This window comes from Mixophyes fleayi, chromosome 11 (assembly GCF_038048845.1).
Source record: "Mixophyes fleayi isolate aMixFle1 chromosome 11, aMixFle1.hap1, whole genome shotgun sequence".
In the NCBI taxonomy this organism is placed as follows: Eukaryota; Metazoa; Chordata; class Amphibia; order Anura; family Limnodynastidae; genus Mixophyes; species Mixophyes fleayi.
Window position 1 is genome coordinate 28,560,468 of NC_134412.1, and position 25,610 is coordinate 28,586,077.

Consider the following 25,610-nt stretch of genomic DNA (forward strand, 5'->3'; position numbering starts at 1 on the left):
TTCCATAAAGCTGGACACCGAGGCTGGTAACAAATAGAAGAGGTAATACATATTAGTAGCACAGATGAGTGTGAGTAATGCTATGGAGACTCACGCAGAGTGCAGCAAAATACATGACACAGTGGCCTAGTGGTTAGCACTTCTGCCTCACAGCGCTGGGGTCATGAGTTCAATTCCTGACCATGGCCTTATCTGTGTGGTGTTTGTATGTTCTCTCTGTGTTTGCGTGGGTTTCCTCTGGGTGCTCCGGTTTACTCCCACACTCCAAAAACATACTAGTAGGTTAATTGGCTGCTATCAAAATTTACCCTAGGGTCTGTCTGTCTGGGAATTTAGACTGTAAGCTCCAATGGGGCAGGGACTGATGTGAATGAGTTCTCTGTACAGCGCTGCAGAATTAGTGGCGCTATATAAATAAATGATGACACAACGTACGAGGGAGTCAGACAGTAGACAGACATGGGACAATAGGTAGAGAGGACCCTGTCTGCGAGAGCTTACATTCTAGAGCAGAGGTGTCCAAACTCAGTCCTCAAGGGCTACAAACAGTTCATGTTTTCATAGTTTCGGTCTGTAAAAACCCAGATTAACTCACCTGAAACATGAAATGTTGGTAGCCCTTGAGGACTGACTTTGGTCCACCTCTATTCTAGAGGAAAAGGTGGTGAGAGACAGTAGGAACAACTGGGAGAAAATGAAGATAGCAGGAAGAGGAGGTGCTGGACAAGATGTTCAGAAGGTGGTAGGATAGATGGAATTCTCCTTTGAAGACACAATAAATCAGTGTTCTCTTACCATTGGTGGTCTCCATGTCCTCTTCCGAGCTGGAAGAGCTCTCCTCATCTCCAACAGTTATAGTCCCTAACGTTGTCCTCTCTTTTGATTGGTCTTGCACAGATATCTTTTCTCTGCTGCTCATTCGACACACAGAACTTCTGCAAACAGGGAAAGCCTGGTTCAGCTGCTATATTTTAACGCAATGTTTCAGTGGAGATTTAGGCTTATAATAGCGAAGCTCTTGCCTACAACTTCTAGAATTCAGAGCATCTGGCCACTGTGGCATGTATCCGTTCTATCTGTAAAGCACCATCGCTACTTGTCTAGATGTTTAGCATTTTTACAGGAAGAAAAAAACATGAGAATTCTCAGAGTGAAAAGTGAGTCACTGACAGAATGCACCAAAATAAAAGGTGTAATGAAAAAAAAAAAGAAAAGCTGGGTCAGATCTGCAAAGGAAAAAAAAGGTCTAAGAATAGGCAGAAAGTGTCTAACAAACGGCTGTGTCAAACAGCAATGTAAATGCTGCACTCTGACAGTAAGAATAGTTCATTGGCTAAACACCAAAATAGAGTGACGGAAAATAGCTCCAAAATTGCTGCAGTCTGCTGATCCGATTCACTCCAGTGTGACAGGTTAAATGTACTCGTAGCAGTAATGTTGCTGTATGACATCACCTGAACAGACTGAGGGGACTAAAACACAGAAAAACTGAAAACACTTAAAACGATCAGAGGTTCTTATTCATAATATAACATACTGTACTGTCATGAATATTTTTTTCAAAGTGGGTATCATTAGACTATAGACACAGCAGACAATAACGGAACTGGTTTCCTGTGCTTCTAAAGAATTTGGTATTTATTACAAAAAAAAAAAAAACACCACAACAACAACACAACAACAATATACTGACCTGAATGACTATTGGAGCAAAACATTAATGTTAATGCTCTACTAAAAACTAAAATATTTTTCAGTGCTTGGTTTCCATAAGGAAACGAATACTAATTTTAACTTTGCTTTAAAAGTAGAGGTGTGCAAACTGTGGCTCTCCAAGTCCCATTGTATTACAGCAGCTGGAGAATCAGGAATCGGAGCCACTATTTGTTTATTCTACTGGTGACTACAGAAGTCAAAATCGTGCCATTAAAAAGCATGTCAAGTAATAGATGGTGAATTGCACATACCAATCAATGATGAATCAAAATGCACAATTTGTAAAAGTCTAGAACATAGCAACACTAAAATGCACTACTGCAATAATACCACACAATATATCATAGCACATAACCCTACCAGCTCACCTCCTGTGTTTATTAGTATTTAAAGGCTGTTGTTCCATGCTTGTGTCAATGACCGCTCGCTTCAGATTTGCCTCTTTTTCACTCCGTAACTACAAAAAAAAATTATAATCAAGAAATAAAATATATATTCCCAATTGTGCCACCCAAATTTATACACTTTGGTGTCTCTGCCATTGAAATTGCTGCACAAGAGGGACATGTTTCACCCATAAATAAGGCAACGTCATGAAGTATAACAGGAAACTTAATTAGCAAAAAATAACCTCTAGAAAAGCAAGTCAGGTCTTAAAATAATGTTTAAACAGACACAGCAACCTTTATATTCACTTTGTATTTGCCTAAAATGATGTATTAATAATATATAATATTCATGTTGCAAGCTTCTATTAAAGTGTTACCAAGGATACTGCAGAGATTAGCTTGCCTGGATCATCTTCTAAATACTGTTATTGAAGTGCTATAATCATCTAACAATACAGAAACTTGGGGACATGGACTGACAGCAAAGGGGAGGTATGACAAGTTTGTGGAGGAGTAGGACATTCATCTGGCCACGTTTGTGGGCCTGGGGAAAAAACAAAAAAATATTTAAAAATAAAGAAAAGAGCATGCAGTAATGAAACAAGCGCCCAAGTTTGCTCACAGTCTGTTCATAGGGGAAAAACCCCTTTGAATATATATATTTTATTATTTTTTATTTTATTTTTTAACTTTTCACCTCCAAAACAGAATTAAGCAAATAGTTGTAGAGGCACCAGCTACTTACATCTTCCTGCTTCTTCTGCAGCTCTTCTAAAAGACTAACAATCTCCTCATCAGCAACATCACTAGGCCTCTGACCCTAAAAGCAAATAACCAGGTGAGAAAGAAGTGCAGCACATGGCAAGAAGGAAGATTTGAGAAACGTCAGCAACGTCAGACGCACTTTGTCCGTGGGAGAGTACGTGGGCCCTTCTCTCCCATCAAGAGATGAGCTGTGACAGTAAATAGCAGCCTACAGAATAAGACTAGTCCATTCTTACTGGCTACAATTAGCAGAGCAGTCATGTTACAGCTTAATACGCGCTTCTGTGGAGTTTTGCTATGGAACGTTACAGACCACTTAGCATTCTGAGATCTTACAGTGGCAGGTACAGTAAGATGCAGACTGACTGCTCTAGAACTCTAACACCTCCAGTTCACCCTAGATGACTCATCCACCGCCAGTAAAACGCATACCAGCAATAAATATTTATACTTGAAACAAAAGAGAAAAAGCACAGGTCTACTCATAAGTGTAGAAGTCACGAGCCCCCCTCCTCACAACAGCAAACCTGTGGTGGTGGGGGAAGCAACAAAGCTCTGATTACTTTTCAAATCTCCCACCTTGTTAACATGGGGGTGGGGGGTGTCTACTGCACCACCAGAGTGAGTGCTGGACTGTAGGAATACCTAGGGTAAGAAATAGCCAATCTACAGCTCTCTAGGTGCTGCTAAACCACAAGTCCCAGCATGCTTTTCCAGTAGATAGCCAGCCAACTGTTGGCAGGGCATGCTGGGACTTGTAGTTTCACAATAACCACAGGTTGCCCAGGCCTGACTTAGGGTGCATGTCACAGGTGTGCCCAACAAACTTTAGACCAGCTAAATAACGATGAGGATAAAAGCAACAAGATGGAAATATCCACTTATCATATAATAGACTTCGTGTATCCGGCAGTTTTAATAACTGCCACATGTTAAAAGCGCCATTCCCGAATATCTACAGTCAGAAGGGACGTTGGTTGTAATGGTCTGACGGAAAACGCAGCTTTTAAAGCGGCAACGGCTGGACTGACCGCCTGTATAATGCAAAGCAGTTGGTCAGTCCGGCCATTGCCGCTTTAAAAGCGCCGTTTTCAGTCAGAGCACTACCATGATATTGGATATTTCCACCTTGTCGCTTTTACCCTCATCGTTATTATTTAGCCGGTCTAAAGTGTGTCGGGCAAATCAGTGCCGTTAAAGTGACTACCACCGCATGTCACACAGTACCACCAGTTCTGTTGTGGTGGGGTTGATATATCCTTTAAAACCATTAAAAGGCCATATTTGTAGAATACTGTCAGTATACAAACAAAAAACTATATATGGAACCTCTTTTAACACTGGTGAGTAGGACACGTATTCTAAAAGGTGCCTGCAATCTTCCCTCTAAAATAAAAATTATAAATATATGAACGTAGTGAAGACAAGAATGTAACACACCAGAGTCGTACAAAGGGAGTATCATTTTTTTACCCGCAGAATAAAACGTAACATTTTTTAAGAGGAGTATGGCATTACATTGGAAATTAAACATAACGTTTAATTGGCTGATGATGTTCAAAACTCAACATACAAGTGAGATAGCATTGTAATAAAAGGAAGAAAAAAACAAAAACAAAGAAAAATCCCTTAAATAAAAAAAGTTGACCTAAACTCGCAGAAGAAATCAGTCAGGTCCTTGGCAGTATCGAAGCATTGCAATGCCATAAACAAAGGAGTTACACCACACTATGGCTCTCTATTATGAGAGCATGTTTTGGTTGTATGGTGCTAAATAGTTTGGGAGGCAAAAGCTCCTGTAAAAATGGATCATTATTGCCTTAATGGAGGAGCCAGTGTGCTCCAATTTATTTATTTTTAAAATCAGCCTCAGATACGGCTGCACCTATGTCACTAGTCCTGCAACACTCATTATTACTGTGACAGGCAGTTTTGTAGAAAATCGGACAATACTCTTTCCTGTCAGCCAATAGGACATGATGCTTAGAGGAGGACACTAAGCGTGCCACTGGCACGCTTAGCAACAAGACAGTTCCTGCCACTAGCAGAGACACTAACGGGGTTTTTATTGACAATCAGCCTCCTGCGTAGAATTATCTGGGGACTGTCAGTCTTATAAGGCTTCAGGGACGTCATTATAAGCATGATCTCTGGTCAGCATAATATAAACCCATAAAGTGTCTGATACTTAATAGATACCACTGCTAAATCCCCAAACACACACAACCATTAGCAAGCACAAACAATTACATTTATATTTAAACAGAGCAGGATATCGCCAATATCTTCCTATGTACGTAAAGTATATACAAGATCCAGTAGTCACAGATGACTTACCACATTATTAAGCGCACTCATGTCACAGAAATGTTCCACAAGAAGTCGACAGGCCTCCTCCACGCCCCAGTGAGCGGCAGCGTGAAGAGGGGTCCAGCCATCTTTATCTCGCATATTTGGGTCCAAATTGGCCTGAAGCAGAAGCCTGGTCAGAGAGTGAAGACAGAACGACGTCATTACCACGTTCCAGACACACCGTGTGACACAAATGTTCAAACGCCACGAGCTCACCTCATGACTTCTATGTAGCCCTTAGCCGCTGCCACATGCAGGGCCGTAGCGCCAGTCTTTGGGTGCCGGATATCTTCTACTTTGCCTGCATTCAGCCACTGCCGAGCGTCCTGCAACATCACCTCCTCCTCTTCCCTCTTGACCGCCTCGATATCTATACCTACAAGGACAATGCATATATCTCCTACAGTAAGAACAGTGATTAAAGCAGGTAGCAAGTCTGTACGGATTACAAGCAAAGCGTTGGAAATAAATCTCTCGGAAGCTGCAGTAGCTAGCAGTTTTGAGATCACATTTCCTATTTCAAAGCTATATTGTGCTGTTGGCTAGATACAAAACATTCATCATTTTCCCGAAAATCCCATTTTTTTTTTATCCAGAAGGTCCTGCACCTCTAGATTCAGGCATCATCGCACCAGTGGCCGGCAGCATCTCTGCAGGCTGTTCAGGAGTAAACATGCAAACATTCACTAAGAGGAGATTCTGTCCCCAAGAAAATGTCACTTGCAGCTCTTAGGTCTCCGAAACTGAGGGATTCAAAGTGACTCAATAAAAATGTAATACAGCAACACCATAATAGACACACACACATATGAATACTTTTCCTGCATTCCGTTAATCATCATCACCATCTATAATTAGAGAGCCCTGCAGCATAACTCCCCAGACACGATTCGTGCCGGCATTAACTGGAACACTACAGATATGTTCTGCATTTAGCTCCATTTCATCAGAAAAATGATATAATCTTTGCTTGGTGTGAATTAATAAATGAAGGAATACATTGCTGTAAGATAGATATGTTATCAGGAAGATGTCAGTAATTAGCATGGACACCTTGTTATGTTAGCTTACTCTAGATCTCAAAGTCTCTGACCTGTTCTTATAAGCGTCTGATTCTATATCTCACTGTAAGTACTGTACATCTAAACCTACACAAAGCCAGCCAATAAAGGTCACCTTTATACTTTAGTAATCCAAGCTATGGGTGTCAAATGTCAATATCTTTGGACACAGGTCAATCATATATTGCAAATTTAGTTTCAAATTGGTTAAAAAGTCCCCCCGTATAGAACACCATTTAGGTTGAATATTACTGAACTGATAAGTCTATATAGAGTTCTTTCGCTCTTCTGTAGCAGGGTGTCTGATAAGAAAGATGTGTTTCTCTAACTCAGCAGTCACAGAATGACTGACATCCTGACAGACTTGCTTTGCAGAAATGCACTGTGTATTTTTATACTCATCAACTGTCCTAAATTTGTGGGAGAAGCTTCAACTTTGTAATAGAGTAGAATTTTTTATCCGCGCTCACTGGAACGTCAGGTTAACACTGAATTCGGTATACAAAATACATCAACAGGGGAACTATGTTCTCTCTCAAGCCTGCAGCACACTCACGAATGGCTTCAGGATTGTACAATTTATACAATGGGCAGTACACCCGCCAGTTGGGTTACATGCTTAAGAATACAACAAAGTTGACAATTATATATTAAGGGTCTAACAATACAGACATTCTAAATATCTTCTTCCAGCATGGAAACCCTTTATTAACCTCTTTGGAATAAATGATTCAAGCGCAGTTATCACTGTGGAAATGTTCTGCAGTGTAGTCAAGTTTCATGCCTGCAATAGGCCTCATTTTCCAGCATGAAGTAATTTTCCTGTTCTGGACTAATTGTTGCTTGATGCAGGAAGAGCAGCGAGTGCCAGGACTCTTACCTCGCTTTGAAATTTCAGCACGGAGCAGAGTCTCCATGCAGTCATCTTCAGCTATGTCCAAGGGAACGTCCCCATCACTGTTCACAGCAGCAATGTTTGCTGAATGTTTCAGGAGATACCTATAAGCAGATGAAGAATCAAACACATAGCTGAAAAAGAATCTACATTTTTAAAAGCTTAGTAACATAACTAGAGAAACCCGGCAGTAACCGCCTTAAATTAAAGTAACTTAGTATTTAGATTTCAGTTTATTAACAGAAATAAATAACTTTTATATACTACATTACAAGTAGAAATTTTAAGAATGTAGTATAATGAATAAATAGCTATTTTATCATTCAATATATTAAAGTAACTAAAGAATTTCTTTATACACTACAATATATGTATAACTTCTTCCATCCAAGTTACATTGCTGGGCATGGTCCCCACAAGATGTGCTGATATATGTGGCTGCAAATAACCATCAGTTCCCAGACCACCCAGCAGGTCAGTTTCCAGAGCAACCAGCAGGTGCACAGGTGTTTTGCCAACTGTCACATTTTCCAGAGGACAATGGTAATACATTGTTGTAAATGACGGGCGGACTTCTGGGAAATAACTCTGCAATGCCAATATTTTTCTGCAAATTTACAGACCCAAGACCTTTAATTTGGCATATGATGTGCCCTGCTCATACAACGGCATGATAGAAATAAGTCACTCGAAAGTCGTACTTATGCTATTAATATATAGATTATATATAATTATATATACACACTATTATATTGGGTTACTGGCACAGCTCTTATAAAGAGTTAAGTTCAGTCAAGACCCTGCTTGATCATCATTATTATTATTAATTTTTATTTATACGGCGCCACTAGGTATCCGTAGCGCCGTACAGGGACAGACAGAAACACGATACAGGGTGAGACAGCACAGTACAGTTAACAGAAATCACAGTAACTCAGAAGCTCAATGAACAGCTAGATTAGAGGTGAGCGCCCCCAGCGGGGTAGGGACAGGGGCCGGAGGACCTCACGGAGGAGACAAGGAGCTGGAGAGCAGAGTTAAGGTGGTGGAGAACAGAAGGAGAGGAGGCCCTGCTCGGAGGAGCGTACAATCTAAGGGGAGGGTAAGACGGACAGAGACACAATGGTAGGAGGAGGGAATGGGTAGAACGGAGGCAGAGACGGAGAGGGGGGGGGGGGGGGAGAGGAGAATGAAAAGGAGGGAAGTAGGAGGGGGACAGGAGAGGAAGGGGGGTAGGGGGAGACTGGGAGGAGGTCAATGGGTGGGGGACGGAAGGGCTTTAAAGGAAGAGGTGGGTTTTTAAGGCCCGTTTGAAGCTGGACAAGTTAGGGGAAGTTCTGATGGAGCGGGGGAGCTGGTTCCAGTGGAGGGGGGCAGCGCGGGAGAAGTCTTGGATGCGAGCACGGGAGGAGGTAACCAGGGGGGAAGAGAGGCGGCAGTCGTTAGCCGAACGAAGAGGGTGGGATGGAGCGTGAATGGAGATAAGGTTGGAGATGTAGGGAGCAGTGGAGTTGGAGAGGGCCTTGAAAGTAAGAGTGAGGAGCTTGAACACGATTCTGTAGGGGATGGGGAGCCAGTGGAGGGATTGGTAGAGGGGGGGAGACAGAAGAGGAGCGGCGAGAAAGGAAAATGAGCCGAACGGCTGCATTGAGTACGGAGCGAAGGGGAGCAAGACGAGAGCGGGGGAGGCCAGTAAGGAGGAGGTTACAGTAGTCCAAGCGGGAGATAAGAGAGTGGACAAGGCCTTTAGTGGCATCTTGGGAGAGGAAGGGCCGGATGCGTGCGATTTTGCGCAGCTGGAAGCGGCAGGATTTGGTGAGAGAGAGGATGTGAGGGACAAAGGAGAGAGAGGAGTCCAGGGTGACGCCAAGGCAGTGAAGTTGAGAAACAGGGGAAATAGAGGAGTTGAGAGCAGTGATAGAAAGGTCGGAAGGGCAGGGGGAGTGAGTGGGGGGAAAGACAATAAGTTCGGTTTTTGTGAGATTGAGTTTGAGGAATCTAGAGGACATCCAGGAGGAGATGGCGGAGAGGCAGGCGGACACCCTGGAGAGGAGGGAGGGAGAGAGAGAGGTCGGGAGAGGAAAGGTAGAGTTGGGTGTCATCCGCATAGAGGTGGTACTTGAGACCAAAGGAGCTGATGAGTTCACCGAGGGAAGAGGTGTAAAGGGAGAACAGTAGAGGTCCGAGAACAGAGCCTTGGGGGAGGAGGGGGGGGGGGAGACAGATCCGGAGGTGGAGACGGAGAAGGTACGATCAGCAAAGTAAGGGGTGAACCAGGACAGGGCGGAGCCGGAGAGGCCAAAGGATTGAAGGGTGTGGAGCAAGAGCGGGTGGTCAATGGTGTCGAAGGCCGCTGAGAGATCCATGAGAATGAGAAGGGAGAAGTGGCCCCTAGCTTTGGCAGAGAGGAAATCGTTGGTGACTATGGCCAGGGCAGTTTCGGTGGAGTGGAGGGGGCGGAAGCCAGATTGGAGCGGATCGAGGAGGGAGTGATCAGAGAGGTAGGTGGAGAGGCGGCTGCAGACGAGCCTCAAGTATTTTGGAGGCAAAAGGGAGAAGAGAGATGGGGCGATAGTTGGAGAGAGAGGTGGGGTCGAGATGAGGTTTCTTAAGAATGGGGGATACAAGAGCGTGTTTGAAGGAGGAGGGGAAGATGCAGGTGGAGAGGGAGAGGTTGAAGTGGTGGGTGAGGTGGGAGCAGGTGGCGGGGGAAAGGGAGCGAAGGAGGTGGGAGGGGATGGGGTCCAAGGGACAGGAAGACGGAGGAGAGGATGAGATGAGAGAGTGGACTTCTTCTCCCGTAGGGGGGAAGGAAGGAGAAGAGGGAGTGGTGGCGAGAGGGAGAGGGAGGGAGGGTGGGGGCGGGCGGGTGCGGGGAGGAGGAGATTTCGAGACAGATGTCCTCGATTTTAGAGGAGAAGAAGGAGGCAAAGTCAGTGGCAGTCAGGGAGGAGGGGAGAGGAGGGGAGAGGAGGGGCGGGGGGGGGGGGGGGGGAAGAGGAGGATGCTGAAGGTGGCGAAGAGGCGGCGGGGGTTGGAGGACTGGGAGGAGAGATTGTTTGGCGAGAAAGAGAGCGGAGCTATAGGAAGAGAGGATGAACTTGAAGTGGAGAAAATCAGCCAGGGAGCGGGATTTTCTCCAGTGTTGTTCAGCCATACGGGAGCATTTTTGGAGGAAGCGGGTGAATTTGGAGTGCCAAGGCTGGGGTTGGGAGCGACGGGGTTTGACAGCGTGGGCCGGGGCGATGGTGTCAAGAGCAGAGGTGAGGGTGTGGTTGTAGAAGGAGACCGCCAGGTTGGGGCAAGCCTGGGAGGAGAGGGGAGAAAGGAGAGTGTCAAGAGTAGAGGACAGAGTAACAGGATCGAGGGTGTCAAGGTTGCGCCTGGAGTGAGTAGGAGTGGGCATTTGGAGGGGAGCGGGAGAGGAGGAGAGAGAGAAAGAGAGAAGGTGGTGGTCGGATAGAGGAAAGGGAGAGATGGAGAAGTCAGAGAGATTACAGAGGTAGAAGACTAGGTCGAGGGAGTGACCGAGGCAGTGGGTGGAGGAGGAGGTCCATTGTGTGAGGCCAAGGGAGGAGGAGAGGGTGAGCAGTAGAATGGAGGCAGGGTCGGGTGGGGTTGTCGATAGGGAAGTTGAAGTCGCCGAGGATGATGGAGGGGAGGTCAGAGGAGAGGTGGTGAGAAAGCCAGGCGGTGAAGTTGTCGATGAAGAGGGAGGTGGGACCAGGGGGCGGTAGATGGCGGTGACACGGAGGTGGATGGGGTAGAAGAGACGGATAGAGTGTGCTTCAAAAGAGGAGAAGGAAAGGGAGGGTTCGGGGGGGGGGGGGGGATGACCCGAAAAGAACAGGCGGGGGAGAGGAGGAAGCCCACACCACCGCCTGGACGGGCTCCGGGTCTGGCGGAGTGGGTGAAGGAGAGGCCACCATAGGAGAGGGCGGCGGGGGAGGCAGTGTCGGAGCCGGAGAGCCAGGTTTCCGCAATGGCAAGAAGGTTAAGAGATTTGGACAAGAAGAGGTCATGGATGGCGGTGAGTTTGTTGCGGACGGATCTGGCATTCCACAGGGCACAGGAGAACGGGAGGGAGGGAAGAGGAGAGATAGGGATGAGGTTGGCAAGGTGGGCGAGGTGTAGCCCCGGGAGAGGATGGGAATGGCGCTCGGACAGGGGGGCATAGAGTGAGGAGGGAGAGACGGAGAGAGGAGCGAGGGAGTGAAACAGTGAACAATGGAGTGGGTAACAGAGAATAATGGAGACAAGATTGGGGACAAGATTTTTGCAAAGGAAAACTAATCAATGGCAACTGTACTGAATAGTTCGCTCTGAAGGACCAACTACCATCAACATAGAAACTAGAAAGTCCTATAAAACAAGAGTATTTTTATGCACTCATCCTTTATTTTCCCTTTGCATAGTTCTAAAGACCTTTAACAGAACACGGCTACAAAGTTTCCACTAACCTCACAGGTTTGCAGCATAACCAGCAGCAAGTGAAGCCTTAATTGTAAAAATTGGTCTTAGGCAAGGACCTCAGAACCCAACATTTAAACAATTTAAGAAGAAAGCGAATATGGGCGATTTACATCTGCCAGGGAGCTCAGCAGGATGTTTTGTTTTTGTTATTTAAAACGTTTGGAGTGTTTTTCTTTTTTCACAAAAACATAAATATTAACCATGTACGTACATGTCCGTTCTACCACCAATGCCGGTCTGCAGATCTGGCAGCTGTGTTCCCCCTGCACCTTGCTGTGCCATCCGGTATAGTGCGATTTCGTGCTCTCTATATAGAACATGGACTATTCCCCAAGCCGTATATAGAAGGGGCTTGGGTCAATGAACTGCAGTCATAATGGCACATGCTGTACAAGCTTCTGACAGCAGTCTGAACGGACAGAATAGACAGCCTGGAGGTGGATACTGTCTCTTGAGAAGCCCTTTAAAATCTTTAGTCCCTACACTGAAGCCTTTCTACCAGTGAGTAATGCTTTAACACTATCAGACCGGCCCACTCACTGTCAGCCATGATACAGTCACCTCCCAGAATATGGAGGCTTTCACATGAAGAAATATGCATTTTATGTCATTGAAATAGTTATATTTATTTATAATTCACATCATTCTTGTTTACTCACTCTGCTATTTCCATGTAGCCACAAGAGGCCGCAACGTGTAGAGGCGTCCACCCCTCATTATCCGCTTGATTCACATTGGCACCGTGGTTTACTAAGAATTCTACCACTTCCAGGTTCTCATCTATACAGGCCTAGAAAGAGGGTCAGAGGAAAATGGACATATTAAATACTAGCAAAAGAATATCGACATTAAATCCATTGTGTGGTCTCAATTTATAAGGCTTGTCTTGTTTTTCCATTTAGAGGATAGTTCAAACAGAGCAATGGGCAAGAGGGATAGAAAATACCAAAAAGTAAACAAAACACACATTTTCAAATAAAAGGTTTTGGGTTTTTTTACATTTCAAAAAAAGACGACAACACACCTCACCAAACCGTTGTTTCCCTCTATTATAAAAAATACAATGTTTGTCCTTGACCAATCCCAAGGGATTTTTTTTGCGTTTTAACTTTTTTTGTCACAGTTAATAATACAAAAACAGAAGAATTTCCTATTGGATTCAGACGGAGAGAAGATTTTATTTGATATTAAAGAGGTAAATGAGAAGCTGTCAACAGTTTTATTTAATTCAACTTTATTTTAAATGTGTGCGTTTTGTTCCAGCATGCAATGGGAGCCACTAACTAAAAGGGCACGTCGGTGCTTGTGGCTCAACAGCACAAAGACGCACCTTCAGTCAATGGCTGCTGGTGTATTGTGGGGCATATAGTTTCACAATTGTTGTCAGTAGCTTCACAATAGATCAGGAAAAAAATAGTAGGGGGCTCAAAGCCACACAAAGAACTTTTAGTTTTGCACCAAACTTTCCTTCAAGTTAAATCCTAGAGACTTACCAGCAGGCACTTCTATTACACTGAGCAATACTTATGATGCAGTAAGTGGAACGATGGGCACGAAAAAAAAAAAAAAGCACATTGTTCTCATGTGAGCAAGAAGTTCCACTTATGCTGGATTTGGTTGGCCTGTAAATTGTTTCCTGCTCATATTAGCTTGTATGGATTGGCTCAAAAATACAATTACACGTCCCCCTTTAAGCAGTGTCTCAACTTTAGTCCTCACACATTTCCAACAGCTCAGATTGTCAGGATTTCTTTAATCATGCACAGGTCACTTAGTCTACTTGCCTCTGTCAGTAATAATATTACCTTAGGAGCAGCGACGGCAAAGTCCTAAAGGCGGGAAGTGAGTGAGGGGTGTGTTAGTAAAGGAGGGGAGGTGAAGGTTATTGGCAGACTTCAGTAGGCAAGTAGGAGAGTATTTCTTGACAAGGTCAGATATGTATGGAGGGGAGACATTTAAGGGAGCTTTATAGGTGAGGGTAAGCAGCTTGAATTATATTCTGGAGGGCTTTGCAGAGACATCTTGGAAGAGGAATGGTGGCAGAGAAAGATTAGGTGTGACACCACATTAAGGACAGATTGCAGGAGAGAAAGACGTGCAACAGACAGTACCAGAGGAGGGGGAGAAGGAGGAGATTACTACAATAATTAAGGTTGGAGATGACAAGGGTGTGGACAATGGCTTTGACGATGACCATTAGCAAGATACACTGTGCATCTTGGCAATGCTGCAAAAGTGAAGGACTGGGCAAGGGACTGGACATGGGGAGTAAAAATTATGGCAGAGTTAATGATCACCACCAGTTGGGCACGTATGGGAAACAGGAGACATGGCTCCACCATCATCCTTAAGAGTCAGGAGAAGAGGATGATAGGCGCAGAACGCGTGGGGAGAGGAGTCAGAGAGAGGTCAGGGGAGGTAATGTAGATTAGAGTTATCAGCATAGAGGCCGAATGAGCTGATGAGTTGACAAAGGAAGGAGGTGTAAAGAGAGAGAAGTAATGTGCCAAGAGCAGAGCCTTGGGGGACCCCAACAAATAGAGGGAGAGGAGGGAAGCACATTAGAGGAAGAGATGCTGAAGGAACAGTCAGAGGTAGGAGGAAGCCCAAAAAACAAAGCTGCTGAGAAGGTCAATGGACTGAATGGTGTCAATGAGGAGAGGACAGCAGCTATGGGAATTTGCCCACACAACAGCCCCATATCTCACTATATGGATTAGTTTACAATAGGTTGAGTATGCCAAACTATGCACATGGCAGGAGAGCAGCAGATGGTGGCTCTATGGCTGCTGGTGCACTACAACCCCCCCCACATGTCCTGCCAGCCCACAGATGGTATACCACATGTTGGCAGAGCATGGTTGACAGCTCAGTTCCATTACAGAGCTCACACCTGCATTTTAGTTTTGTAATGATATATTCAACACTCAAACCATTAGTACCTGCTATAGACTTACTTCAGAAGAACTGGGCACTATATGACCAATTCCCTTATACCAAACGTATATCTTTATCTTTCTAAGCTGTGTATATCAAAAATACAAAAAAAAAAAAACACAATCAAAACGAAACCCACGTTTGTGTGTACGTGAACATCGCGCAGTTCTACTAAAGACGCTACACTGATGCCTGTCAGACATAGCCGCACAGTAAATCCACAGACTACAGTGTAACACACATTAACACCCTTTATTTAGATAGCTTTACAGAGTGGTAACATGTTCTGCAGAGCTTTACAAAAATATGTCTAGTCAGATCCCCGATGGAACTTACAAAATACTCCTTTTTGGACATGGGAGTAAACTGGAGCACCCGGAGGAAATCCACATTAACACAGGAGGCACATAGTGCCCTTGGAAGTGCAATCATGCCCCCGATGCTTTGAGGCAGCAATGCTAACCACTGTGCCACCAACAGCACAGAACATGTTTTTGCATTAAACAAAAAATGTAATTTACTTCTAATACTCATACAAAGATATATTTACATGGTGTTCTATAAAGCTTGCACCCAGCCAACTTATTACATTTGATCCAAGTCCAAAGTAAAAGGGGGTGAGGACAGGGGGAGTAAGAACAGCTTACAAATGTGCAGTTCCAGCAAGAATCACATTATGTATGGGTATAAAACATGCAGTTGGGCAGACGCCATGTTTCTCACTCGTTTCATGGTATAGAAGGTTACACCGCTTAATGTGTTTGGCACAGATCCTGCTGACTTAATCCTCTACTGGGAGACAACGTGGATCGAGTTAAGAGCCAATGTTTACCTCATACAGAAAGTCTTTCCCGGCTAAAAACACAAGTGGAAATCTGCTGATGTCATTACCCATTGCAAAGCCATTTAGAGCTACACAGAAAAATCTTGTTCTGCTAATGATAGTGGGGAGAGAATTGCAACATTTCTGGAAATATAGCCTAGTAGTGACCGAACAGCCGGTATCTGGAGTGTTGTACTGCCCTGTTCGGTTCATTGTGGCTGCCAATAGCCTTTCCGCACGCTGTCACAATCACTTCCAGCACCCTGAAGAAGCCACTAACGATCTCAGCGGGCTGCACTAGTGCACAGGCACAGCATTCCTGTGCATCATCAACCTTAGCATAACCACTGAACGGTTACAGCACTATAAAGCTGGCACAACTGCAACAAAAAACATCGGATATGCTGTAGTCTTCCAAACTGTAGATTTGTTTAATGTGCAGAAAATGCCAACCAAGGAGAGTGGCAATAAATTGGTATATAGCTTTCAGGGCTGATGAGAGCAATCGCCCAATATCACATTAGCACAGCAGTTAATGTGAACTAATCGTCTAAACAGCAGAGGCAGCCGTTTGCTGGCTAAACCAATGCATGTAGGACAGAGTCCCTCGGCTCCTGGTCTATGGACAAGAGTGCAGTCTATTAATTTTCGTTTAGCGCACACATCATTGTGTGTAGCCCAGGGATCCACTTTAACACCACAATCGTTTATCAATGACAAGACAGCAACTACGCCAAGTGCTGTACACTTTATAGGAAAATTCACAAGCTTTAAAAAAGGTTTCTTTTTTTTATTATCAATTATTATCGCAAACCACATTAATACGGAAATGTAAAAAATGACCACTTACAGTTAATGCATTTTATTATACTGTAGGACATATGAAAATTAGTGGTGGGAAAAGGTGGGGTTGTCATAGCAACCAGATTTTATATATATATATATATATATATATATATATATATATATATATATATATATATATATATATATATATATATATATATATATATATACACACACACAAAACTGATTTTTTGGTACAGACACCACCTTCTCCGTTGCCCTACTTTTTACAACTGTCCTCTAAAAGGATAAACTTGTGTTGCCCACTGCAACCAGATCCTGTTATTTGACCAGTGTATTTTCATGTTTTCTAATATGTTGCCAAGGGCAACACTACCCTTTTCTTTTGTTCTACTCTCCATAAACAGTCCCCATTGTATGCTTATTAGTAAGAGATTGTGGAGGCACTTGTGTTATGCTGCTAAATCATCTTCAAACCAGTTACCTTAATTTACCAGATTGGTCACAGCCCTTAAGCTAATCGGGCTAATCAGACAATAAACGACTGATAGGCCGGATATCACAGTAATATGTACCCTGGAACAATGAACGTTCATCGTTCCAAAGCACAGATCATCGATGGATCTGGTTGGAAGTTTTGCTTAAAAGATAACGTTCAGCTAGGGAACAATGTCGATCCAATTCTGCAGTGTGTATGTATGCACTCTGCATAATTGATCGAACATCTGGAGTTAAGCTCTTTGCAGCAGTCACAAACCTGTCAGCTGTCAGTACCGAACCTGTCAGCAGCATGTTCTGTCTCTAGGTTAATGATCCTGAAGGTAAATCTCCTCCCGCTATCTCTTAGGTTACCACCTTTCCTCCATCTCTTTCCCTCCTCTTATATTTTTTTTTTTTTTTAATTCTTTATTTTGAATGGTCAGTCAATGAAAAATAAACATGTTCAATCTGGGGTAAAACATTTACATTGTATTCATAGAAGAACATTAATAATTTAGTAGAATCCAACGAAGGCGTTCTTTGACAACTTGAGACTTGAATTGACCATATTTTCATTTTTTTTGCTTTTGTTTAAGTATACAAACCTAAAGTACAGTAGAATGGGGGGGGGGGTGAGGAGGGTTAGGAGGGAAAAAGATGGGGGGGGGGGGAAGAGACCACAAACGCTGATGCAGGAGTGTGATCGAGAAGAAGATAAAAGGTAAATGTTAGAGGACAGGAGATGTCGGAACAGGAGCGGGGTCCTGATCGCCGCACATGGGTCAGAACGAAGTCTTTAAGGGCCAGAGGGGAACGAATGTTCTGCAAATTGCCAAGGAGCCCAGACTTGGTTGAAGGTGTAACCCCTATCGTGTAAATAGTAAGTGATCTCTCCCATTGCCGCCACATGCCATATTTGCTTTTTAAGGGCAGACAGAGATGGAGGAGAGCTGCGTTTCCAATTAAGGGCTATAAGGGATTTAGAGGCTGTAAGGATGTGTGCAATTAGCTTTCTAGAGAATTTGTCAAGATCTGGGGGGTAACAAAGGAGGAAATTCCAAGGGTCCTTCGCCACAGGAGCCTCAAACAGTGTTGATAAAGCCATGGATTGCGTCCCAAAAGGGAGTAATCATTGGACAAGTCCACCAGATGTGTAGCATTGAACCCCTGTGGCCGCAACCCCGCCAAAAGTCAGGGGATGAGGAAGGGAACATTGTATGAAGTCGGGTGGGGGTATAGTACCATCGATAATATATTTTATAGGATGTTTCTTTTAGTTTGGTCGAAATGGAACTTTTGGATATCACCAGTCTCATGTCCTCCCAGGCCTCCTCATCTGGGGGGGAGGGAGCAAGGTCCCTCTCCCAGTCAGCTTCATGTGGGCATTGCGAGTGGATAGTGGATTCAAGAAAGATACTATAAAGCTGTGATATCATACCTTTATCCATGGGGTGGAGTTTACAAAGGTTCTCGAACGGGGTGAGGGGACGTAATAAGTAACGTAATAAGTATCTGGGTGGTAGGGAGCGCAGAAAGTGGTTGATTTGAAAAAAACTCAAAAAGGGGTTAAGTACTCGAGCTGGGGGGCGAGGCTGGAGTTCTGCTAGTGTGAGCCATTGGCCTTGTTTCGAGAAATCTGATGGGAATTTGAGGCCAGCTGGGTCCAAAGGCGGTATCTTACCTTGGAGAGGCCAGGGGGAAATATAGGATTAAACCAAATGGGAGTTAGGGGGGAAAGGGCCGATGTGAGTTTTAGTTTAAAGGAGTAAGAATCCCAAATCTTGACGTCAAATTCCAGTAGTAGGGAGTAATTTTGAAGAGGGGGGGCGGTGTATAGGGGGGTAGACCCCATAGCGGGGTGGAATCAGGGAGGGCTATATATGCCGCCTCTAGGTCAAGCCACGAGGTGGAACCCGAGGGGGCATATGATGCAACAATTTGGGAAAAATGGGAAGCCAGATAATATAGCTTGATATTGGGTAGTCCCCTGCCACCACCAGCGATGGGCCTTTTTTAGAACGTTGAACGAAACCCTTGGGGGCCTGTGGTAGTTGGGTGGTCCCTGCGCGACAGTCCCCAGCCGAAACAGGTCAGGCAAAAGAATGATGCGGAGATACTAGGTAGGCATCATTATGGAATATCAAGTGGGTTCCATGTGGAGGAGCTGCGACACAGGCACACCCAGCAAAAATGTTAGAAAACAGAACCAAGAAAGGACACAATTCGTTATGGTATCAGGGATCCCCGGTCGAGCGGGCACCAACCCCAGAGGGGGGGGGGGGGGGGGGGGAGAAAGACCGTCCGGGTCTGGGGGCACCCAAAAAGCAATAAACAGAATTAACACACCAGTATGATAGTAGAGGAGGCAACATGTAAAACAATTCAAAAGGGGGAAAATGTGGTGATAACCGGTGGAGTTCCAATGTGGGTCACTCGAATATAATAGACAGTACTAGAATAGTATGGGTATGCATTTTAAGGTTGAACAAGATAGAGTGTTATCGTACGATAATGACTTAAAACAAAGATCAGTAAATAGTCGGGTGGTCCCGTGCGACAAATCCTCCTCCCCCCCCCCCCCCCGAAACAAGTCAGGTGGGTGAGTACAGTTGACAGATTAAGAAGGTGTCAATGTACAAAGTCAAATGGCACGTGTTGAGAGAAGCTGCGAAACGAGAGCACCCAGCCAATATGCAATGGAGCAAGACTGCCGACGAACATAAGGCAGTGTGCTTCAGGAGATCCCGAGTCCAGCGGGCCAAATCCCCAAAGGCAAAAAAAGCTGACAGGAGCCAAGGGTCCCCAAATAACTCAGAAGAAGACTAACAAACCCTTATAGGTAACATCTAAAACATTAAATACAACGAATATCGTAAGGTACGGTGATGTTCCAGCGTTGACCCCTTTGGTCTAATACAGAACACCGGAAAAGTATAGGAGGAGTCACAGGAAAGTGAGGCTGATAGCCAGCAGTGTGAGCAACTGGATGAGGGGGATCTCACAGAGAGTGGAGATCCAGAGTTATACACAGGCTTTCTCCAATATGCGGCATTTAGGCCGGACACCGGAGAAAGAGCAGAATAGCAAGAAGAGGAGAGAATGGGAAAGAAAAAAGCATTGAGAATACTGAAAGACAAACCCTGACAAGGAGAATCAAGTCCCGGATGGTATCCTCCTCTTATATTTTAATCTCCCCCTCCTTTTCATTTTCTCCACTTTTTTCTCCTGCCGCCACCCCCTCTCCCCCAATCACTGCACTCCATCCATTCGCTGTGTCTGTCCAGCCTGTAACCGCAAATTAACCGGCTCCGATCCTGACCCCACACATACCAGTCAGCCACCGTCTAGCACAACCTGTGACTTGTAGAACTACAAGTCATAGAAACCGTTGCAATGGCAGATTGAATTGTAGACAGTGTTCCTGTGTGTACGAGTTTCACATTCTGCTCTGACAAAACTAATGAAACTGACATTTGTAGACAGAATGATCTTCCCTCCATGGCAGATCCTAATCTACCCAGCACACCTTCTGCAGAGGGAGTGAGGTGGATTGGGGGGGTAAGGCTATAATTAACCCCTGCATTGCCATTGCTCATGACATGGGATTTGTGTGACCACCCGTCACTGATCTTGCCTCACCAGACTTGCAGATGACTTTATGACAGATGAAGATCACAGATGTGAAGGTTATCGGGTGTAGTGCATACACATTAATAGGCATGTTGATTGGGTTTTTTTTTTTCCTGTCGTTGGTAAAAATATTGTATTGTTAGAATTTTGCTGTGTGTACTTCGCCCTTAGAATGTGTGGGAGATGCTGAAAACTTACTAAATGAGCAAACAATGCAAAATAATAACTTATATGACAGCATGGCTTTAATGGGGGAAGGGGGATATTATACAAACTATATTTTCATCATCTGGTTCTGCAGACAATCGTTTTGTAGTGAAAGACAGAAATAAGTTGTGCAACCTGTACACGAAGAATTTTGCTGTGTACATTAGAAACCGCTTTGAGGGTCATTACACATAAGTCTTAAGCTGGGTACACATTATGTAATCTTACTTCAGATGTCATTTCTGTAAGTATTTTACCAACGACCTAAAGTCCCGATGAGCATACAGATTCATGTGTACACACCTACACAATTTACCTTCAGATCTGTGGTCGTCATCACTCATGACCTACGCTGCTGATCACGAGTGCATACACACCTCCACATTTGCCTGACATCATTCCATCGTTGATAGCGATTTTTAGGTAGTTTATAATGGGGCAGCACGGTGGCTTAGTGGTTAGGACTTCTGCCTCACAGCAGAAGAATCATGAGTTTGATTCCCAACCATGGCCTTATCTGTGTGGAGTTTGTATGTTCAACCCATGTTTGCGTGGGTTTCCTCCGGGTGCTCTGGTTTCCTCACACACTCCTAAAACATACTGGTAGGTTAATTGGCTGCTATCAAATTGCCAATAGTATCTCGGTCTGTGTGTGTCTATATTAGGGAATTTAGACTAAGCTCCAATGGGGCAAGGACTGATGTAAATGAGTTATTAGTGTTATTAGGAATTAGTGGTGCTATATAAATAGATGATGATGAAGTCAACAGATGATATGTTTTGGTGCTAGAAACATGATCGTGGGAGTGTACACACTTTTGCAATATCTGACCAAACAGTCGCGAATCAGGTGATCTGCATAATTGTATAGACGTGTGCCTAGCTTTACAATCTCCTCACACAAATATCTTACGCGCCTGATCTAAACCTCTTACTAAAAACCTATAATCTAAGTAGGAAGGAATTTTTAAACGTAGATTTTCGGCAGGATGTCCCCTCTCTCTCTCAAATACAATAAGCGGTCTACAGCTCAATACTACTATTTTCTCAGCTGACTTCTTTTTATCTCCTATCCTTGTGTCATGTGAAAATTACAGATCACTTATAAAAAGCTATAGCATGTGGGGGAGGGGCAGAGACCAAGAGTACGGATGGGAAGGAAGGGAGACCGGAACGGAGAAGACAGGGAGCGAGGTCAGTTGTGGTTAGTCATTACATGCAGAAATTAAAGATTCTATTATTTGGAACTAAAATAAAAGTAATACAAATACAACATGTCAGGATAATTGCCCCACGCACAAAGCAGAGAACACATACAAGGCAGTTTTTAGAACTTTTGCTATAAAGGGAATATGAAACAACAAAACAAGAAGTAGCAGCTCCTACTAACAGTAAGTGGATTATTGCAGAGAGCTGCCTGTGTCACACTGTGAACAATCAGATCAGGCTTCCTGTCCTCAGCCAGAGCAGTGGATACTTATAAACTTACTAAAAGGAGCAGAGGTCTGTGTTTATAAGTCAGCTGACAGATGCTGTGTTTGCTTCCAGCACCTTGTTTACAGCCAAATTGTGCTTAATGATAGTATGAGAATGGGAAAATGTCATGGGTTCAAACAACGGAGCAAAGTTTATGACCTAGAAAAACCTTTATGCCCTCCAAGTAGCTCTAACTGCAGCGAGATCAATGTCTATTTCCATCCATGGAGACCTACTTGCCACGTGATACGGCTTTCTTCCAACCACATAACTATATACAAACATAGCAATTCCCAGACATCTTGACCATTTATGTTCATGATCTCACTTTTGATTTTACTGTTCACAATATAAAAGATTTATAAAAATTAAACAACTGCAGAAGGAAAATATTATGGTCAACCTTGAATGCGTCAGACTTAGGCTAGTAGTTGTAGCAGGTCTTCTACTGTTCAACCCTTACATGGACAGGCTCAGCTACGCTCTACCATCTCAAGCGCTTCATGTACACAAGTGTCATGTGTAATACCATCACCGCCATTGTTCAGATTCTGCAGATCTCACAAACAATTTGCAGAAACAATTTGCAGACTGACTGCACAAATGCTGGTGCAGACAGAACAACTTGTAAATGCCAGTACCGCATAACACGCTTTCTTGGGAAAAATAAAAAAATATATTTCAAAACTTGCAGCATAGTGTGATACAGATTACCAGAAATCAATTAAAATTAAATTTATCACCATTGATTTTTTTTTTATTTATTTTTTTTAAACTGAACCAGTACCCAACCAGAACCAGAGATAAAAATCTTAATGCAAGTAAAATTGCATAAATCTCTCTCTATATATCTATATATCTATATATCATATATATATATATATATATATATATATATATATATATATATATATATATATATATACACATACACACACACACACATATATACATATACACATATATACATATACAAGTTAACCCGTGCATGATACTCATGCATTCTAGTCAAATCAAGCTACTTAAGGTGTTAAAAAGGTTCTTGTCATGCATTTGGGCCTAGGCCAGGCTTCAACCAATTTTAAATCTTTATAAACACTTTTAACAATTAACAAATTAAACACATCTTAGTATACCAAATTTCAGCCCTTTCTGAATTTTTTTTTTCACACACACTAAGAATTTAGTAGGTCAGTGTATAACTCTGCCCAGCAGGTGGCGCTGCAGCTTGGTTTTATTTTTTCCACACACAGACAGACTAACACACGCCACTAGACATTTATATATTAGATATCACACACACTTGTGTTTTAGAAATGCATAATTTAAAATGCACGCAAATGCACTTAATATGGCACATGTATTGCTCCACAATGCTAGGACAGTGCAAATGGAACAACAACTTTCTGTGTCGCATATATTTACATGAGTTTAAAATACATATTTCAAATGTTAGTGGTTATGTAGCCCCTACAGTCTCAGCAACGAGGTCTTATTGTCCATCTGGTATACCATGAGAGACTTCTATCCTAAGCGTGATTTGCACCGGTAGAAAACCAAGTACAGCCTAGGTGTTTTACCTTCTAGACATTAAAATGCCACATTTCAGGCAGACAAAATTGGCAAGTCTCATTCTACACCTCCTGGACACTGAAAGAAAAACTAAAAACAAGGACAGACAAAAAAAATAAATAATCTTTAAAGTGTTTTCAAAAATAGAAAAGGAATAAAAGAAGCCTGTCTAGATGTAGCCTTTGAAGTAACGATATTGAGAGTGAGGGAGAAAAACTAAAGGGGACTCACACTTGGTGCGGATTGATACTATGAGCTAGATGTATTGTGTGTTTTTTTTAAAACATCTTCACACTGACTTTCATAACTGAATTATTGTGATCTTTATAAATATATCTTCATTAGATAGTGAATCTTGTTGCAGTAACTTCTTTCACATTTCAACTCCTGTACATACACAGAAATAACAGGGTGGGGGAAGGATCAGGACTATGGAGGAAGCTGCAGCCGCCAAAAAAAATGAAGTAATGGAAAAAGAAGAGGTCGGAAAGAGATACTCTGCATGTGGCCTGTCCGTTTACCAAGTAATGATAACGCCAGACCCATCTGCTGCACATTATTTACAAACAGCACTGAAGTATCCCGAGATGATGAATGAAACCAGTGTATGGATACCAAGGATTGCTAGATCCTGATGAAACTACAAGTTCACATACGCTGGAACACGTGTTGAACGTGAAGGAAAAATAATAATAATAGTCACATCACAATCCTGAGCGTATTTCCCCATGTATGAACTTGTCATGTGCGACGATCAAGTTCTACTTTAAAACTGGTTCTGTTTTTATTTTTGAATGGCCTGGGGGACAAGCAACAAAAATGAACGGACATATTCAATGGTTATCGTAGAGGTAAAAATAATAAATATGCATATTATAATCAGAATTCCTTTGCCTTATGTAATGAGGGGGCAGTACATCTATATCGAGAGCGTGGATCCAATTCCACTATGTGTACTGGGGTGTAGTAGGTTGCCCTAGTTCTTGGTTCCAACACACGCCTGTTACATATGTGTGATAGGAAAAGACATGCAGTCATTTAGCCTAGTGTGATGGCACTGCCTTTGTTTACAACATCTAATCCACAGTGTATTTCTATATTAATACTACAATGCAAGTGTTCCAGGCAGCCAGTCACCTGTGTCTGCTGTGTTAGAGAAGCTCCTCCCTCCGAACAACCTGCTGTAGGAGATCCTGGTTTACGTTGCCAGGTATAAACACTACAGTTATTTCCTGTTTATCATTCAGTTCTAATCTAGTGGTGTCAGACATTAGCTTTACTTTCTCATTAAAATCTCAGTGTAAAACAACATCTATTAAAACGTCATACACCAATGAAATTACAAAAGTGATGGAGGCCGCTGCTCTCTTCTGAGCATGTGCTAGCACAGTGTTGGCTAACCTGTGACACTCCAGGTGTTTGTGAAACTACAAGTCCCATCATGCTTTGCCAATATATAGCAGCTTATTGCTGGAAGGGTATGCTGGGACTTGTAGTTTCACAACACCTGGAGTGTCACAGGTTAGCCAACACTGGACTATAGCAAGCACACTTCTGGGGGGGGGGGGGGTTAGCACAAATGAGTTCAACTTTCGTTTCACCGGATAGAAGAAGCATTTTTCCTAAATTGCTGCAACACAACAATCTGACCTGTACAAGAGTAATATTGAACTAGTAATTACTCGTCTGCAAGTATAAGCCTACAAGAAGCAGCATTCCCTAATGCACTGAATAAAACATTTCTACAATTTAAACAAATAGCTGTTGCTCTGAAATTATTATATATAGTGCCCTTGAGGATCACAAATGGACAATATGGGCAATGTATAGAACCTCTAATTGAGAGCAGAATCCACTTAAGATCAGAAGCTACATAGCGAAATAAAGCAGGTAGGTTTATCAATAATTCAGTATAAATGTGGCAAAGAAACAGAGTATCCTTCAAGAAGATAAAAGTCTTACTGGTAAGAACATAAATGAAACCATGTCAACAAGATAAGAGGTTAGATTTAGTCTCCAAACAGATG

General features: G+C 43.3%; 1 protein-coding gene across 5 annotated transcripts in view; it reads right to left on the reverse strand.

Annotated features, from left to right (window-relative positions):
* Window positions 1-25,610, reverse strand: part of PPP1R12C (protein phosphatase 1 regulatory subunit 12C) — a 73,527-nt gene that overhangs the window by 31,792 nt on the left and 16,125 nt on the right. For all 5 annotated transcript variants that reach the window (XM_075189733.1, XM_075189731.1, XM_075189734.1 and 2 more), the window contains exons 2-8: window positions 12,311-12,441; window positions 7,164-7,282; window positions 5,439-5,598; window positions 5,208-5,352; window positions 2,851-2,925; window positions 2,085-2,173; window positions 796-935 (exon numbers count right to left, since the gene is read on the reverse strand). In XM_075189733.1, coding sequence (XP_075045834.1) covers window positions 796-935; window positions 2,085-2,173; window positions 2,851-2,925; window positions 5,208-5,352; window positions 5,439-5,598; window positions 7,164-7,282; window positions 12,311-12,441 — 859 coding nt within the window. The remainder of the gene's footprint in view (window positions 1-795; window positions 936-2,084; window positions 2,174-2,850; window positions 2,926-5,207; window positions 5,353-5,438; window positions 5,599-7,163; window positions 7,283-12,310; window positions 12,442-25,610) is intronic.